This window comes from Nyctereutes procyonoides, unplaced genomic scaffold (assembly GCF_905146905.1).
Source record: "Nyctereutes procyonoides isolate TBG_1078 unplaced genomic scaffold, NYPRO_anot_genome, whole genome shotgun sequence".
Lineage (NCBI taxonomy): Eukaryota > Metazoa > Chordata > Mammalia > Carnivora > Canidae > Nyctereutes > Nyctereutes procyonoides.
In genome coordinates this window covers 17,017,051-17,034,562 of record NW_026575134.1, presented here as the reverse complement: position 1 = coordinate 17,034,562, position 17,512 = coordinate 17,017,051, and the positions used below count along the sequence as shown (strand labels likewise).

The window sequence follows — 17,512 nt, the reverse complement described above, 5'->3', positions numbered from 1 at the left end:
CAAAAATCAATTAACCAAATATGTGTAGGTCTATTTTTATGTTCTCTATTCTGTCCCATTTATTTATGTCTATTCTTATACCATACAATATTGTATTGATTATCGTAGTTCTGCAGTAAGTCTTAAAATGAGGTAGTGTAAATCCTCAAAGTTACTTTTCAAAATTGTTTTGGCTATACTATGTATTTTTACTTCCATAAAAAAGAATTAGAAGCAATTTGTCAATTCCTATTTTTAAAAAAGCCTGTGCAATTTTGACTGAACAATGAATAAATACATTAGTGTGGGGTGATATGCCATCTTAATGTTGAGTTTTATCTTTCATGAATATGATTTTTCTCCCTAGCTTTTTAGGTCATCTTAGTTTCTCTAAGCAATATCTTATGGCTTTTAGAAGATACATCTTGTATATGCTTGTTTAAATTTATCCCTAAGTATGTCACATTTTGTATGTTATCATAAATGATACTATTTTTAAATTTCAACCTCCAAATGCGATTGTTAGTCCTTAAAAATAAAATTGGTTTTTGTTATTGACCTTGTATCTTGTACCTGGTGAAACATTTTTATTAATTAAGTAGCTTTGCACAATATTCCTTCGAATTTTCTACTGAACATGCTATCTGCAAATAAACACAAACTGACTTCTTCCTTTCCAATGTAGATTCCTTTTATTCTTTTTATTGTCTTACTACGCTATGTGGAACCTCCAGTACAATGCAGAACAAAAGTGGTAAGAGTGAACATTCTATCTTTGTTCCACATCTTAATGGGGAAAGCATTCAATCTTTTATAGTTAAGTAAGATGTCAAGTGCAACTTTCCAGAGATGCCTGTACCAGGTGAAGGAAGTTTCCTCCTATTCCAAGTATGTAGAGAATTTTTAACAGGACTAGGTATTGAATTTTGCTAAACAGTTTTTTAATCCATTGAGATGATCATATTTTTCAAAAATGATGCTGAATAATTAGACATCCTAATGCAGAAGAATTTACCTCAAACCATACCCCCCATCATTTACAGAAAGTAACTGGAAATGAGGCATATACCTAAACGTAAAATCTAAAAGTAAAAAATGTTCAGAAGAAAACACAGAAAATATTCACAACCTTGGTTTAGAAAAAGTTTTGTTTGTTCATTTTTTTGTTAATCTTTATATATTTTTTAAATTTTTTATTTATTTAGTTTTACGTAAATTCAAATTGTCAACATATAGTGTAACAACCAGTCCTCATTCCATCAAATGCCCTTCTCCTGGAATATAAGAAATAGTGAAAGGGATTATGAGGGAAAGGAGCTGAATTGAGTGGGAAAAATCAGAGAGTGACACAAACCATGAGAGACTCCTAAATCTGGGACACACTGAATCTTTTTTTTTTTAATTTTTATTTATTTATGATAGTCACAGAGAGAGAGAGAGAGGCAGAGACACAGGCAGAGGGAGAAGCAGGCTCCATGCACCAGAAGCCCGATGTGGGATTCGATCCCGGTCTCCAGGATCGCGCCCTGGGCCAAAGGCAGGCGCCAAACCGCTGCACCACCCAGGGATCCCACACTGAATCTTTAGAACAGCCCATTCATATCGTAGCCCATAGAGGAGATGAATGTGATGCTAGAGGTAAAGTATCTTGCCCAATTTACTTTAGTCTAAATCTAGGGTGATGAGTTTTCTTTTTTTATTTTCTTTTTTTTTTTTATTGGAGTTCAATTTGTCAACATACCATAACACCCAGTGCTCATCCTATCAAGTGCCCCCCCCAATCACCTCCACCCCCGTCCGCCTCTCTTTCCACTACCCCTTGTTCATTTTCCAGAGTTAGGAGTCTCTCATGTTCTGTCTCCCTCTCCGATATTTCCCACTCATTTTTTCTCCTTTCCCCTTTACTCCCTCTATTTCCTACAAATGAATGAGATCATATAATGTTTGTCCTTCTCCGATTGACTTATTTCACTCAGCATAATACCCTCCAGTTCCATCCACGTCAAAGAAATGGTGGGTATTTGTCGTTTCTGAGGAATGGCTGAGGAATATCCCATTGTATACATAGACCACAGCTTCTCTATCCATCTTTCGATGGACACCGAGGCTCCTTCCTCAGTTTGGCTATTGTGGACATTGCTGCTATAAACATCGGGGTGCAGGTGTCCCGGTATTTCACTGCATCTGTATCTTTGGGGCAAATCCCCAGCAGTGCAATTGCTGGGTCATAGGGTAGCTCTATTTTTAACTCTGAGGAACCTCCACACAGTTTTCTAGAGTGGCTGCACCAGTTCACATTCCCACCAACAGTGCAAGAGGGTTCCCCTTTCTCCACATCCTCTCCAACATTTGTTGTTTCCTGTCTTGTTAATTTTCACCACTCTCACTGGTGTGAGGTGGCATCTCATTGTGGTTTTGATTTGTATTTCCCTGATGGCAAGTGATGCGGAGCATTTTCTCATGTGTTTGTTGGCCATGTCTAGATCTTCCTTTGTGAAATTTCTGTTCAGGTCTTTTGCCCATTTCATGATTGGATTGTTTGTTCATTTTTAGATTGGATACAAAACCACAAATCATAAAAGGAAAAAAATAGATCAATTGGACTTTTTTTCAAAATCTAAGAGATCTGCTTTTTAGAAGACAGTATTGGGAAACTGAAAATGAAAAGTCACAGATGGGAAGAAAATATGTGCAAATAATGTATCTGCCAAAAGACTGGTATTGAAATCTCATGGTGTAATAAGAAATCAGGGACACCTGGGTGGCTCAGGTAGTGATCTGGGGTCCTGAGATGGAGTCCCACATCTGGCTTCCTGCGGGGAGCCTGCTTCTCCCTCTGCCTATGTCTCTGCCTCTGTGTCTCTCAAGAATAAATAGAATCTCTTTTAAAAAATAGGATATCAAACAGACCAATCTAAAAAATGGGCAAAAGATTTGAACTTATATTTAACCTAAGATATACAAATGCCATATAAGAATGTGAAAATATGTTCGCTTCGTTAGTAATTAGGGAAATGCAAATAAAAATCACAATGAGATACAACTACACACTTATTAGAGTGTTTTATTAAAACTGACAATACCAAGTGTTGGTGAGGATGTGGAGTAACTGGAACTCTCACATATTACTAGTGAGAATGTAAAATTGTAGAGCTCCTTTGGAAAATAGTTTACTTACTTCCTAAAAAGTAAACATACATTTACTAAATGACCCAGCCATTCATTCATATTTATTTATTCAAAGGAAATGAGGATATATATCTATTCAAAAACTGTACACAAACGTTTATATTGACTTTATTAATATTCACCCCAAACTGAAAACAACTCAAATATCAACTTATAGATCTATAAACAGATTATGGTATATTCATTCAATGGAATTCAACTCAGAAATAAAAACAAATAAACTATTGATAACATACAATAATGTGAGTGAATCTCAAATACATTATATTAAGTCAAAAGGCTATGTACTATATGATTCCATATATATGAGTTTCTGGAAAACGCAAAAATATAGGGACAGATAACAGATCGGTATTTGCTAGAGGCTGGATATTAGGGGAGAATAAATGACTAGTGGTATGAGGGAACTTTTGGCAACGATGAAAAAGTTCTACTTCCTGATTGTCATGGTGGTCACATCACTGTATACATTTGCCAGAATTCATAGAACTGTTTTCCCAAAAAGGGTGAATTTTACTATGTGTAAATTATACCTCAGTAACTTTAAAACAAAGCAAAGCAAACAAAAAGAACTAAACTTACACAAAGTGTGAAAACTGTAGACAATCAAAACAAAGGAAAAAAATTCTAAAAACAACCAAAGAGAAAAGGCAGTTTCTCTACAAATGCACTAAATTAGACAGATAGAAGACCTAGGCTTCTCATTAGCAAAAACTATACTCCTTCAAAGTACTGAGAGACAGTAACAGTCAACTAACTTATTACTTAAGAGTAAGGGCAAAATAAAGACATTATCAGACAAAGTCTAAAGAAATAACTCAGAGACTCATGGAATATATGTAAAGATATACTTTGGTATAAACAAAACCAAAGATAGAAGGAAAGAGGGGAGCAAATAAATGGGTAAATGTTGCTAAACTAAAATGAGCACAAGATATAAAAAACAATAACAGTGGCACAGGCAGTTAAGTGACCAACTATTGATTTCACCTCAGGTCATGATCTCAGGGCTGTGAAATGGAGCCTCGTGTAGGACTCTGTACTGAACATGGACCTTGCTTAAGATTCTCTCTTGGGGCACCTGGGTGGCTGGGTGGTTGAGCATCTGCTTTTGGCTTAGGGAGTGACCCTGGGTCCTGAGATGAAGTCCCACATCTGTCTCCCTGTGGGGACCCTGCTTCTCTCTCTGCCCATGTTTTTGCCTCTCTCTGTGTCTCTCATGGATACATAAATAAAAATCTTAAAAAGAAAAAAAACAAAGAAAACCTACAGACTAAATGAATGGAGGAAAAAGAGGACCCCTCCCCTCAAAAAGCAAAAAGGCAAGGTTAATAGAAAACACAAAACAAGATGGCAAGAATACATATAAATGTAAAAGTAAGCCAAAAATGTAAGTGGATTAATTTACCTGTTGACTCAGATTCTCAAATGGGTTTTAAAATATCCTGCTGTATTCTGTTTACAAGACACAAGTCCCAAATATAATGTCATAGGTTTGAAGTAAAAGGATGAAAATATTATTGAAAATATAAAGACAGAAAGCAATATCAGAGATAATAATATTAAATATTAATATTTAATGACAAAAAGGAAATTTATCAGGAAACAATATTAATTCTGAACCTATACATCACGAGCAGCATAGCCGCAAAATATAGAAAATGTAAGTGGAATTTCTATTCAATGCTACTACTATGTGGATGATTGAAAGGCTATTGCTACTTGTCAAAATGGAATTAAACGTTAGCATAAGCAAGACTCTTGTCTAAAGTTAGCTTTTAAAATTTTTCTATTATGAATAAACTTTGGTTGCAATAAAATACTATCTTAGATGCACACAGACACACAAATACATACTGCTTTAACATACAAAGTACTCAAAAATAAGTGTATCATAGGCAACTTCTCAAGGTGTTTAGAGTGAGGAAATTTGATTGCATTAAATAACAACCTTTTACTTGTACCTCATGGGCATAGAAATAGCAGTTAGATTTCAAATGAGGCTACCTACATATTCATTAGATATCTTAGCACTGCCAGTTACTAGATTATTGAATTTATTAAGATTTCATAACAAGAATAAAAGTTATAAGATAGATTGATTGTAAAAGTTTATAATTGAGAAAGTTAGCAAATTCCTTAGGCTTCCCTCACTTAAACTGAATTCCAGAATTTTTTGTTACATTTTTCTGAAAACTCTCTCATGCCCTCTGCTGTCCATTTATTGAATATCAATTATTAAATAAAGTAAAATCTTCATGGGCATTTACATTTAGATTGGAAGACATCCTCCATCTATTTCATTATTTGAGTTAGTCTTAGGAAACAATATATTTTAAGAAGTGCTTTTAAAATGTTTAAATTATAGGGATGCCTGGGTGGCTCAGTGGTTGAGCATCTACCTTTGGCTCAGGTCCTGATCCCAGAGTCCTGGAATCAAGTCCCACATCCCCGCAGGGAGCCTGCTTCTCCCTCTGTCTATGTCTCTGCCTCTCTCTCTCTGTGTCTCTCATGAACAAATAAATAAAATCTTTTTTAAAAGGTTTAAATTATAAACGTAATATGTGTTTATGATTGAAAACACACAAAAAATGAAATGATTGGGATCCCAAGTGGGTGGGAGCAGTCTTGTGAAACTGAGCTCTTAACTTGTGGGATCTGACACTATTTGCAGGTAAATAGTGTCAGAATTAAGCTAAACTTCAGAACACCCCGCTGGTGTCTCAGAAAATTGCTTGTTGTGGAGAAAACCCCAGACATGTGGTAGCCAGAAGCATCAGAAGAAGTGTTAAAGTTATACTTATAACTTCTTATAAGTTATAAGAAGAACACTTATAAGTGTTATAATGGTAGTAGTGTGAGAGTAAAGGAGAAACACACAGTAGAATTGGAGTTTTCCTTTACAATTATTTTATGGAAGAGTTCCCCTATCAGTGAATTGTCTTCAAAATATAATTTTTAAATTGCTGCATAATATTCCAGATGTTTACTGATTTATATAACACTTACTATTTTGGGACATTTAAGTTGCCTAAGTAATTCTATAATAAACAAAATTCCTTGAATGTAAGTTTTTTTTTAATATCCCTAATTTTATGCTTACATTAAATCCCCAAAAGTATAATTTCCAGGTCATGGTTGCACATATTTTTAAAGTGCTTTATGCATACTGCTGAATTGAACTCTGTAAAGTTTGTAATAACTTACACTGCCACCAGCAATATATATTCACGACTACAGGAATGTTGTTTTTTTTTTTTTAAACTGAAGATGTAAAAATATCTTCCAAGTCAGCTTTAAGGGGAAAAAGTTACATATGATTCTCCATTCATTTGGTGAATAATCATTTTTCTTCAAAGGTGTCAGGAGGATCAAGGACCTTTTCAGTACAGTGGGAAGAGGGCCAGACCTTAATTGTTTAATCTTAATCTTTCTGAATTTGTTTCTTCATCTATAATGTGAGGATAATAACATTTGCCCTGATAAACTTAATGTTTTATAAGGATACTATAAGATGACACGATTTGAAAACTATAATATCATATAGATGGAAGGTAGTATTTTTATTAGTCATCATTGACATGTGGACAGATTTGATACATAAGTCATGTATCCAAAAAACGTATTTTTAAAGTATCAATAACTTTTTAATATCCTATAATGTTATATCATTTTCTCCATTTTCAAACTCATATAAATAGAAAAGTAGTGTTTCAATTATCTTTATTCGAAATTTATTTCTTTCAAATAAATTTATTTGAAAATAATCAATGATTTTGCACATAGACAAGTATGGTTCAGTTGACAATTCCATGAACTTAGTTTGTTCCAGAAAATGAAATAGAAACAAAATGATCTGCTAGGTATTCCTATATAACCTAAAAATATTTGGCATGTGTACACAAATGTTAGTGCATTCTCAACTTGCTTAAACCAATGCCTTTTTCAAATTTTTTTCAAAATTATCCCCGTGGGTTTTCATTAAAATGACACTTTGAAGATCTGTCTGAATAATTACGACCAAATGAAACACAAAGCCAAGGACAGAGCTAGTATTCAGTGGGAACACGGTGAACCTAAAAGCTAGCACCTATCATGAGCCTTCACTAAGAGGAAGAATAAGGAGGGAGAAAGAACTAGGAGGACAGAAAAGAAGAAAGGATAACTTGTGAAAGCACTGAATTTTAAAAAAAGATAATGGCTAGCAGAGAACCCTGTGACCTGGGCCCATGTGGACTTTAGACCAGTTCATTAGTACTTTAGTCCATCTCTCTATCACTATACCTCCCAGTAATTCCACTTATTGCACTTTTGCCATGGGCTTCAGTTTGTTTGTTTGTTTTTAAAGATTTATATATTTATATGGGAGGAGGGGCAGTGGGAGAGAATCTTTAAGCAGACTCCCTGATGAGTGGGGAGTAGAAGTGGGGCTTCATCCCAGGGCCCAGGAATGATGACCTAAGTGGAAACCAAGAGTCAGACGCTAAACCGACTGAGCGCCCCTGGGCACCCCAACAAGGGCTTCAGTTTTTTAAGACACTCAGTTTCGGCCCTTGCATTTTATTCAATGTCACTGCAGTCTGTCTTTACTAAGGACATAGGGAATACCTGGTAGGAAGAGAAAGGGGTACAGAAAGGGAGAGATATGCAGGGAAGCAGGAAATAAATCTCGTGGGGCTTTTTTTTCCTTTATTAAATTGCCTGCAGAATAAAAGGTAAAAGAGATCTTAAAGAGTCATTTAGTACAATCCTTCTTCATCTTAAAACAGAAGCAGATTCAGGTGACCCAGATAAACCAATGATAGAGCCAGGAAAATAAGCAGTCTCATGCTCTTCCCATTGCACTGTGTTGACTCTTTTTTCCTTATTTTAGTTTTTTTTTTTTCCTAAAACGGGGGGAGGGCGTCATTTGTAGCCAAAGAGATCAATGCTTCTGTCGACACAAGCTCTGATCTCTCAGATATTTCTTGGTTACTAGAATCGATGCTCTCCCTAAAATAAAAATACAGTAATTTACACTGCAATTTTGCAGCCTGTGCATAGAGTTCACATCCATTACCTTATTTGATCTTTGCAAAAACTTTTTGAGGCAAAATAAGGAAAGTATTATTGACCTCATTTTAATAAAAAGAAATTAAAACGCTGAGACATCCAATAACTGGTTTAAGATCGCTTAGGATCAGGAAGGAGAAAGGACTCTATTGCTATTTCTATACTTGCTATCAAAGAGGGCGTTCCATTAAAAAAAAAAAAAACTACCAATCTGGTTTCTTATTTTCTTGCCCAGGGATTCTCCACCCCAGGGTATCCCGCACTAGTTTAGTGAAGTTTAGATCTAACCACCCACTGGGGGTACTCTAGTTTGCATCCAGATCTCACCTTTTAAAAGGTTTCTTACCCCTTAACTTGGTCCTGATCCTCCTTTAGGTTCCTGTTTTTCTCGGTAAATTAGGACCTCCCGCGTCTCACTCCAAGCCTCTACCCAGTCCAAAGGAGTCGCGTCCTTGGTAGCCATGGAAACCACGCAGTCCTGCCCACCGTGCTCCTTCCGCGCTTTCCATTGGCCAGTTGGATATCTGAGTAGCTCTCCCCCTCCCTCCTCCAATGGCTAGTGGGCACCTGCTCCAACTCCCCCTTCTGCCCTGCGCGTTGCCTCCTGGGATATGTGGTTTCTAAGCGGCCCGGAGCCCCACGACCTGTCTCCCCTTTAGAACTACCAATCCCATGCGCCTTTGCGAAAGGGGAGGACGCGGGCAGGGAGTGCCGGGGTCCGCGTGGATACTTACTGTCGGGGGCGGCGTGCGCGGCTGAGGGTTTAAACTGCCGACGGAAGTGAGCGGTCTTGCTTCGGCAAATCTTCGCGAACGTCCGCCTTTCCGAGTTGAGGCGGGCAGCGGCCGGGCGGCCCGGCCTGCGGCGGCGGCGGCGGCGGCGGCGGCTTGAGGGAGCGCGAGAGGGGCGCGCCATGTTCGCCCGGCGCCCTGGCTGCGGGCTCGGCGGCCTGCGGCTCAGCCCGCTCGGAGTTGGGGCGCGCGGAGCTGGCCCGGCCCGGCCGCACGGCGGAGACGGAGACGGAGGCGGAGGCGAGCGGCAGCCGTGCTCCGAGCCCCCGCCCCCGCCAGGCCCCTCGCGCGGGAGCCTGAGGGCGTGGGCGCTGCGGGTGAGCCCGCTCGGCCGGCTGCGCGCGCGGCTGCCGTGCCACGTGACCGTGCGGCCGCTGGACCCGCTCGCCCACCCGGCGGGCGACCGCGTGCTGGTGGCGCTGCGCGCCGCGGAGGGCGGGGCGCGGGCCCCGGGCGGGCTGCGGCTGGAGCGCGGCGGGGCGCCGACGGAGGTGGCCGTCGTGTCGGACGCCCTCGACCCCGGGGCGTCCGTGGACGTGAGCGCGCCCCTGCAGTTTGGCAAGTGAGGGGGGGAAACCGGGTTGGGGTCCTGGGGCACAGCCCGAATCTGACCTCAGGCAGGTGTGCACTTTTTTTTTTTAAGATTTTATTTATTCATGAGAGAGAGGCAGAGACCCAGGCAGAGGGAGAAGCAGGCTCCATGCAGGGATCCCAACGTGGGACTCGATCCTGGGTCTCCAGGATCAGGCCCTGGGCTGAAGGCGGCGCTAAATCGCTGAGCCACCCGGGCTGCCCAGTTGCGCGTTTCCTATCGCTCCCCCGTGCAGCTGATGCGCGCTTCCTATCGCTCCCGCTGCAGCTGATGTGCGCTTCCTATCGCTCCCGCTGCAGCTGATGCGCGCTTCCTATCGCTCCCCCCTGCAGCTGATGCGCGCTTCCTATGGCTCCGCGCGCTTCCTATGGCTCCCGCTGCAGCTGATGCGCGCTTCCTATCGCTCCCTCTGCAGCTGATACGCGCTTCCTATGGCTCCCGCTGCAGCTGATGCGCGCTTCCTATCGCTCCCTCTGCAGCTGATACGCGCTTCCTATCGCTCGCTCTGCAGCTGATGCGTGCTTCCTATCGCTCTGGGTGCACCTGATGCGCGCTTCCTATCGCTCCCGGTGCACCTGATGCGCGCGTCCTATCGCTCCCTCTGCAGCTGATGCGTGCTTCCTATCGCTCTGGGTGCACCTGATGCGCGCTTCCTATCGCTCCCGGTGCACCTGATGCGCGCGTCCTATCGCTCCCTCTGCAGCTGATGCGTGCTTCCTATCGCTCTGGGTGCACCTGATGCGCGCTTCCTATCGCTCCCTCTGCAGCTGATGCGCGCTTCCTATCGCTCCCGGTGCACCTGATGCGCGCGTCCTATCGCTCCCTCTGCAGCTGATGCGTGCTTCCTATCGCTCCCGGTGCACCTGATGCGCGCTTCCTGTCGCTCCCTCTGCAACTGACTCCCTGGCCTAATAACTCAGTTGCCTCCCGCCCACAGAGTTTGCTTTTTTTTCTGTTCTGCTTTGCGTGGCCTGGTGAAAGGCAGACACCAGGTTCCCAGACGATTTATAGATCCACGGGAAGCGTCGTCTGGGATCCTCTAAGTCACCTATTCTCGGAACCTTTGTGTCCTTCTTTGGCACATCGTTCCTGTTTTTCTACCCTGGTTTCTAAACCGCTGGGCCACCCGGGCTGCCCTGTTTTTCTGTGCCTGCACTTTGTCGATGGCAGACTGGTCTGCTTTCCAGGGTTGAGGCGTGTTGGCTGCCCCACATCTCCCCTTGCCCTCCAGCCTGCGCTCTAGGACGTGACACTTCTACCTCGGACCACGTGCTGGATTTCACGTAGGCTCCTAGCTTCTTACTGATCTCTCTGTTTTAAGTTCTCCGTTGAGTAGCAGTGTTTGGAAAACAAAAACACAGGAAAACTGCCTTGGAGGCGTCATTCGACCGTGCCTGCAATGCTTTTAGGTGTTCGGGTTCCATGATACTTAACCAAATGCAAGCCAGTGTGTATGCATTTTCCTAGTAAAGTCACCCCAGGCTCCCCTTCCCCGGACTGAAGGGTGACACTGATGATGATGATGATGGTCATAGCACCTGACGCTTAGAATCCTTTCTAATCCTTAGGATTGCACCCTACAGTAGTTACTGTTATTAGCACCATTTTACATAAGGAAATTGAGATACAGCAAGTGTCATAAAGTAAGCATTTATTGTGGGTGAACGAATCCGTGCCTTCACGACACGGATTCTCGGTAGGTCAAAAAAGATGTGTGTTCTCTCTCGGATATAAAGTGGTGGAAAATTGAACTGATTGGAATCTGCTCAACCACTATGCTTTACTGCTTTCCAACTTCTGTAAACTAGCCTAGGAATAAAGGATCCTGGGCAGCCCGGGTTGCTCAGCGGTTTAGCGCCGCCTTCCTCCCGGGGTGTGATCCTGGGGACCCCGGATCGAGTCCCGCGTCGGGCTCCTTGCATGGAGCCTGCTTCTCTCTCTGCCTGTGTCTCTGCCTCCCTCCCTCTCTCTGTTTCTCTGTGTGTGTCTCTAATTAAATAAAGTCTTTAAAAAAAAAAAAATTAGAAGATCCTGCCCTCACAATGTACCAGTCTGGGGTAGGGAGGAAGGTTTGCCAGTATGTTATTTATCATAATAAAAAATGCACTGAGTATTGAAATAGAGTAAGCAAGGTTTTACGGTAACAAAGAAATGGAACTATCTGTGCTGCTGGTCTCAAACCTCATTATTTGCAGATTCTTCTTTTTAGAGCCAGAATCCCATTTCCAATTTACTGCCTCTAGGTTTCTGTTAAGCTTCTCAAATCAACATAATTCCATTTTCTTCAGACATATTTGTTCCTCCAGTTTGTTTATACCTGTTTCTGTGAGTTGAGTAGAAGTAGCATTATTGTCACTCAGTGTCTAGCCTCAACTTCTCTACCCATCTCGTGGGGATCAAGGATATTTAGAATGTTTTCTTCTCTCCATGTCTGTCAGCGCTGCCTTGGATCAAGGCTGTGTTGTGACACTACTTAACTGGGTAAAAATTTATTAGTTACATTTGCATCCACGTAACCATGGGGTAAAATTGTTGGCTTATGTATTTTAGATTATTGCAAAATTATCATGTATTTTTAGGTTATTATTGTATTCTAGATTATTTTAGATTATGTATTTAGATTATTGCTATTTTTAAAACCTTTATAGAGACTGCAATATATAAAACTGTCGAAATGTATTTTTATGTCTCAACCATTAAAATTGTTGTGTTAAGCCTCAATAGTTTGTGTGAGGCAACAAACCGATCTATACTACTCCTACAATTTGCTTTTAATTTATACGAAGTATGGGAACAAATCTTTAAATCATCGTGAAAATAAGAGAGAAGAGGCTCCAATTTACCATAATGACTTTTTAGCCTGCTGTTCTTACTTGAACCTGCGTGTGTGTGTGTGTGTGTGTGTGTGTGTGTACACTTTCTTAGTGGGGAAGAGGTTTCTGTGATCTTTCCCAGGAATGTCTGTTGTAATTGGAACCTCTGCCCTCATTTATTTTTCTCCTATGTTACTTTCTCTCTTTAGATGATATAGGTGAACTGAAATAATGCTTTATTTCTAAAAACCAGCAGAAAAGGGCACTACATTTGTCCTTTTGCTGTGGTGGAGACCCCTGAGGTGCTGACAACTATGGTGTCTCCAGAGTTCAATAACATAAACATAACAGAAAAGACAGATTTCTAGGGGGTACTAAAATGCTTTGGAGCTCATTAGCCATAGTACTAATTTGTTTTCTCTTTTTTAATTTCTAGATCTGAATATCAAGGCATCAGGGTCTGGTTGTGTAGAAGTCCAAAATATTGAGTGTGATAATTATTGCAGAATTGAAACTGAGCAGGGGACTGCCATCTTACAGTCTGTTAAGGTATGAACATTTTTCTAAAAGTGTTTCAGTATTATTGTTTTAAAAAACCTTAAACTTTGAGCTGCAGTATCGAACTAGTGCTATTCGGAGTATCATGTATTAAGAATATTGAATACTATTTATTTATGTCTCAGTTCTGGCAAAAATTTTGCTTTGAAATCAGTTCTGCTCTGAAAGTACAGAAGTTGTAGCAACTTTCAAGATTTTCCTCATTTTTCCTTTAGATTTCATTTGAAAGTGTACAGTGAAACTAAAAATACATTCTTAGTATTCTTAGATCTTATTAACTTAAAGAAATTTTAGTTTTAACAAATGGTTTTCTTCCATTTATTAAAGAGTGAGGGAAATCTTTAAGTACTCTAAATATGCTTCAAATATTAGTTGCATTTTTAATGTACCAGGTAGCTCATTACTTAAGGATTAAGTAGGTATTTTTGCTAAACAAATAATTCATCTTGTTTTATAATAACACTTTTATGTTTAATTCTTAAAATTAGATTAATCTCAGCTCTAAATGATTTCAAATATGTCTCTGGTAGGTTCTGGCTTATCATTAGTACTGGTACTTCTGTATTTCTTACACTTGTATATTCGAAACACAATACTTTTGTGAACTTTGATGGCATATAACTTTGCTGAAGAGAAGTTTCATAATTGCTTTACTTCATAATTACAAAACATTTTCATTTTTAGATTCATAAACACTAATTAGAATGATTAATTTGATGCATTTAAGATTTTTGGGTTTGATTTGTATTTCTCTGATGGCAAGTGATGCACAGCATTTTCTCATGTGCTTGTTGGAATATAAAAAATAGTGAAAAGGAATAAAGGGAAAAGGAGAGAAAATGAGTGGGAAATATCAGTGAGGGTGACAGCACATGAGAGACTCCTTACTGGTAAACAAACAAGGGGTGGTGGAAACGGAGGTGGGCGGGGGGGACTGGGTGATAGGCACTGCGGGGCACTTGATGGAATGAGCACCGGGTGTTATGCTATATGTTGGCAAATTGAACTCCAATAAAAAAAATACCAAAAAAATTTTTTTAATTTAAAAAAATAGAATTTTTTATGTCATTTGTTTATTTCACTTTTATTTGCACACCTGCCTTTAGTATCTGTCCACATGTGAACCATTTCAAATAAATTTAATTGCACAAATATAAAAGATTAAAGAATACTATATGTCCTTTTAGCAAAAGGTTCAGGTTCTTGTAAAAGATACACAACGAAGTCTTCATGTTGAGTAACTAACTGGATAATAATATTCATAGTTCCTTTGTGCCTTTAGAAATCTACTATTGACTCATCAATGCTTGATGTTCAGAAAATTCATCTGGAATATTGTCTTCTGAAATCTTGGTATCTTATATTTTCAGTTTCACAATCAAAATTAGAAGCTAGATGGCACAAACAAAGGATATTTGGGATTGGAAGAATTAATATTATTATTAAGATAGCCTTACTACCCAAAGCAATCTACGGATTTAGTGCAATCCCTATCAAAATGCTGGTAGCTTTTGTCACAGAACTAGAATAAATAAATCTGAAATTTGTATGGAGCCACAAAAGACCTTGAATAGTCAAGTAATCTTGAGAAAGAAGAACAAAGCTGGAGGTGTCACAATCCCAGATTACAAGACACACTACAAAGCTATAGTAATCAAAACAAGTACAAAACTGGCACGAAAATAGATATATAGATCAATGGATAGAGCCCAGAAATAAACCCACACCTATATGGTCAATTAATCTATGGCAAAGAGGCAAGAATATACAATAGGGAAAAGATAGTTTTTTCAATAAATGGTGCTGGGAAAATTGAACAGCTACTTGCAAAAGAATAAAACTGGACCACTTTCTTGTATCATAGACAAAAATAAACCAAAAATGGATTATAGACCTAAATGTGAGATCTGAAACCATAAAACTCCTAGAAGAAAACATAGGAAATAATCTCTTAGACATAGCATTAGCAACAGATTTATGGATATGTCTCCTCAGATAAGGGAAATAAAAACAAAAACAAAACAAAACAAAAACAAAAAACTATAGGGACTATACCAAAATGAAAAAGTTTTGCACAGCAAAGGAAACCATGAATAAAACCTTTTTTTTTTTTTTTTTAGAATGCAGGGTATTACATTTTTAAACTTCCAAATTTGAAAACAAAACAGCCTAGGTTAAATAATGTAGTTTTCCAAAGCTGAATGTGCTCATTTGGAGCTCAGTTTCTCTGCTTGCAGTACAAACTTCAGTTGTACTGCAGTACAAACAGTACAACTTCCTAAAACTCAGGCAGGAGCAGTACTGTTGTGATGATCTGTGATTGCGTGAACTGATCAATCTCAGTTGGTAACATTCCTTTTTTTTTTTTTCTTGGCAAAGGTTTAAAAATTTTTAGAATAGATGCATTTTTCTAGTCTTACACAATTTCATTCCAAATGTCTCCTGTAAACACCTTCTAATTATCTTAATGCGCTCACTCATGTTGATGTGATCAGGTACAAGGAACTTGATTTTATCCAGGACAGGAAGTTGCTTCTCACCCTTGTACTGTTCTAGTGAATGTGAGAAGATATTTGTGAATGATATATTTGCTAAGGGGTTAATATAAAAAATATTTAAAGAACTTACATAATTCAATACCTAAAAAACAAAAAATCCAATGGAAAAATGGGCAGAGGACCTGAATGGACATTTTTCCAAAGAAATCGCACAGCCAACAGATACATGAAAAGATGCTCCACATTGCTAATTATCAGAGAAATGCAAATCAAAACCATAATTAGATATCACTTCACACTAGTCAGAATGGCTAGTATCAAAAAGACAAGAAACAAGTCTTTGCAAGGATGTGGAAAAAATGGAAACCCTCGTGCACTTGGTGCAACTGCTGTGGAAAACAGTATGGACATTTCTCAGAAAAATAAAAATAGAAATAGCATATGATCCAGTAATTGCTTTACTGCGTATCTACCCAAAGAAAGCAAAAACACTAAGAAAGATATATGGACCCCTATGTTTGTTGTGACATTATTAATAATAGCCAAGATATGGAAGCCCAAGTGTCCATCGCAGATGCATGGATAAATAAGATGTGGTGTGTACACACACACACACACACACACACACACACACACACTGGAATGTCACTCAGACATAAAAAAGAATGAGATCCTGCCATTTGTGGTAACATAGATGATCCTAGAGGGTATTATGCTAAGTGAAATAAGTCAGAGAAAGACAAATGCCATATGATTTCACTCATCTGTGGAATTTAAGAAACTAAACAAGCAAAGAGAAACAAAAAAAGAAACCAAGAAACAGATACTTAAAGAGAGTAAACTGATGGTTACTAGAGGGGAGGTAGGTGGGGAGGGGATGGATGGAATAGGTGATGGAAATTAGAGTACACTTATCATGAGCACTGAGTAATGAATAGGTTATTGGATCACTATACTATATAACTGAAACTAATATAAAACTATATGTTAACTACACTGAAATTAAAATTTAAGACTTAATATATTACCATTAAAAAATTGATAGTTCTGTGGGCACTGTTCAAATATAAATGTGCTCAAAATAATCACAATTAAAAGAGCTACAGATTTTTTAAAATTTAAAAATCAGAAGCTCCTATCCTAATGTCAGTCTCTTTGCTTTTATCTTTTGATTCATCTGATAATTCTGAGAGATCTTTTTTGGTCATTTTTCTTCCTCCTCCCATTATGGACATAAAACAAACAAACAAAAAAAAAAGGTTTCTCAATCTTAGCACTATTGATATTTTAGACCAGATAATTCTTTGTTATCATGGGCTGACCTGTGCCCTTTAGGATGTTTTGCAGCATCCCTGGCCTCTACCTACTAAATACAAGTAGCACACTCCTCAGTTTTATGACAATGAAAAATATCTCAACATTGCCACATGTTCTCTGGGGGGACAAAATCACCTTTAGTTGAGAACTACCATTCAGGGCAAGTCCTTCATTTCTTCTGTTGTATTATCATTTATTAAGCATGGTTGAGAATAATTGATGAATAATGATGAAATAATTCCTAGGATAATAGCAAAATATCATAAGATGTGAAAAGTAAGAATACTAAGAACCCATAAAATATTTTAGATTTATAAGAGTCCAGTATTCTGATTATAGTAATTTTAAGATAGAATGTGTTTTATTCTATTTTTTTTTTTAAGTGAGTAAATTCTCTATTTGTTCTTTGGAAGACCTCTAAGAAAGAATACAAATCATGAAGTCCTTAGAATAGTTTAAAAAAATATTCAAGAGCTAAAATTGGGTCCAGTGGATCCTAACGGTATACCAAAGATCAAGATAATTATTCTTAAGATCTTAGGATATAACTGACTTAAATTCACAAATGGAAGCATTTTGTGAAAGATCTTGTTTAATTTTTAAATGTACAATATTATCTCAAATTAATGATTGCCTATTAATATGTTTCTTTTCCACTCATTTTAAGGACGTAAGTATATTTGATCTGTTTGATAAAATGTTTATAGCAATAATAATAGCTAT

At 38.8% G+C, this 17,512-nt stretch overlaps 2 protein-coding genes across 5 annotated transcripts in view; one reads left to right on the top strand and one right to left on the bottom strand.

The window, feature by feature from the left end:
* The window catches only part of CCDC146 (coiled-coil domain containing 146), a 120,228-nt gene extending 111,197 nt beyond the window's left edge, over positions 1-9,031 (bottom strand). For both annotated transcript variants that reach the window (XM_055300802.1, XM_055300803.1), the window contains exon 1: positions 8,955-9,031. The gene's annotated coding sequence lies outside the window, so the exon portion shown is untranslated. The remainder of the gene's footprint in view (positions 1-8,954) is intronic.
* Positions 8,929-17,512, top strand: part of FAM185A (family with sequence similarity 185 member A) — a 56,601-nt gene continuing 48,017 nt past the window's right edge. For all 3 annotated transcript variants that reach the window (XM_055300806.1, XM_055300807.1, XM_055300805.1), the window contains exons 1-2: positions 8,929-9,569; positions 12,853-12,965. In XM_055300806.1, coding sequence (XP_055156781.1) covers positions 9,134-9,569; positions 12,853-12,965 — 549 coding nt within the window. In that variant the 5' untranslated portion in view covers positions 8,929-9,133. The remainder of the gene's footprint in view (positions 9,570-12,852; positions 12,966-17,512) is intronic.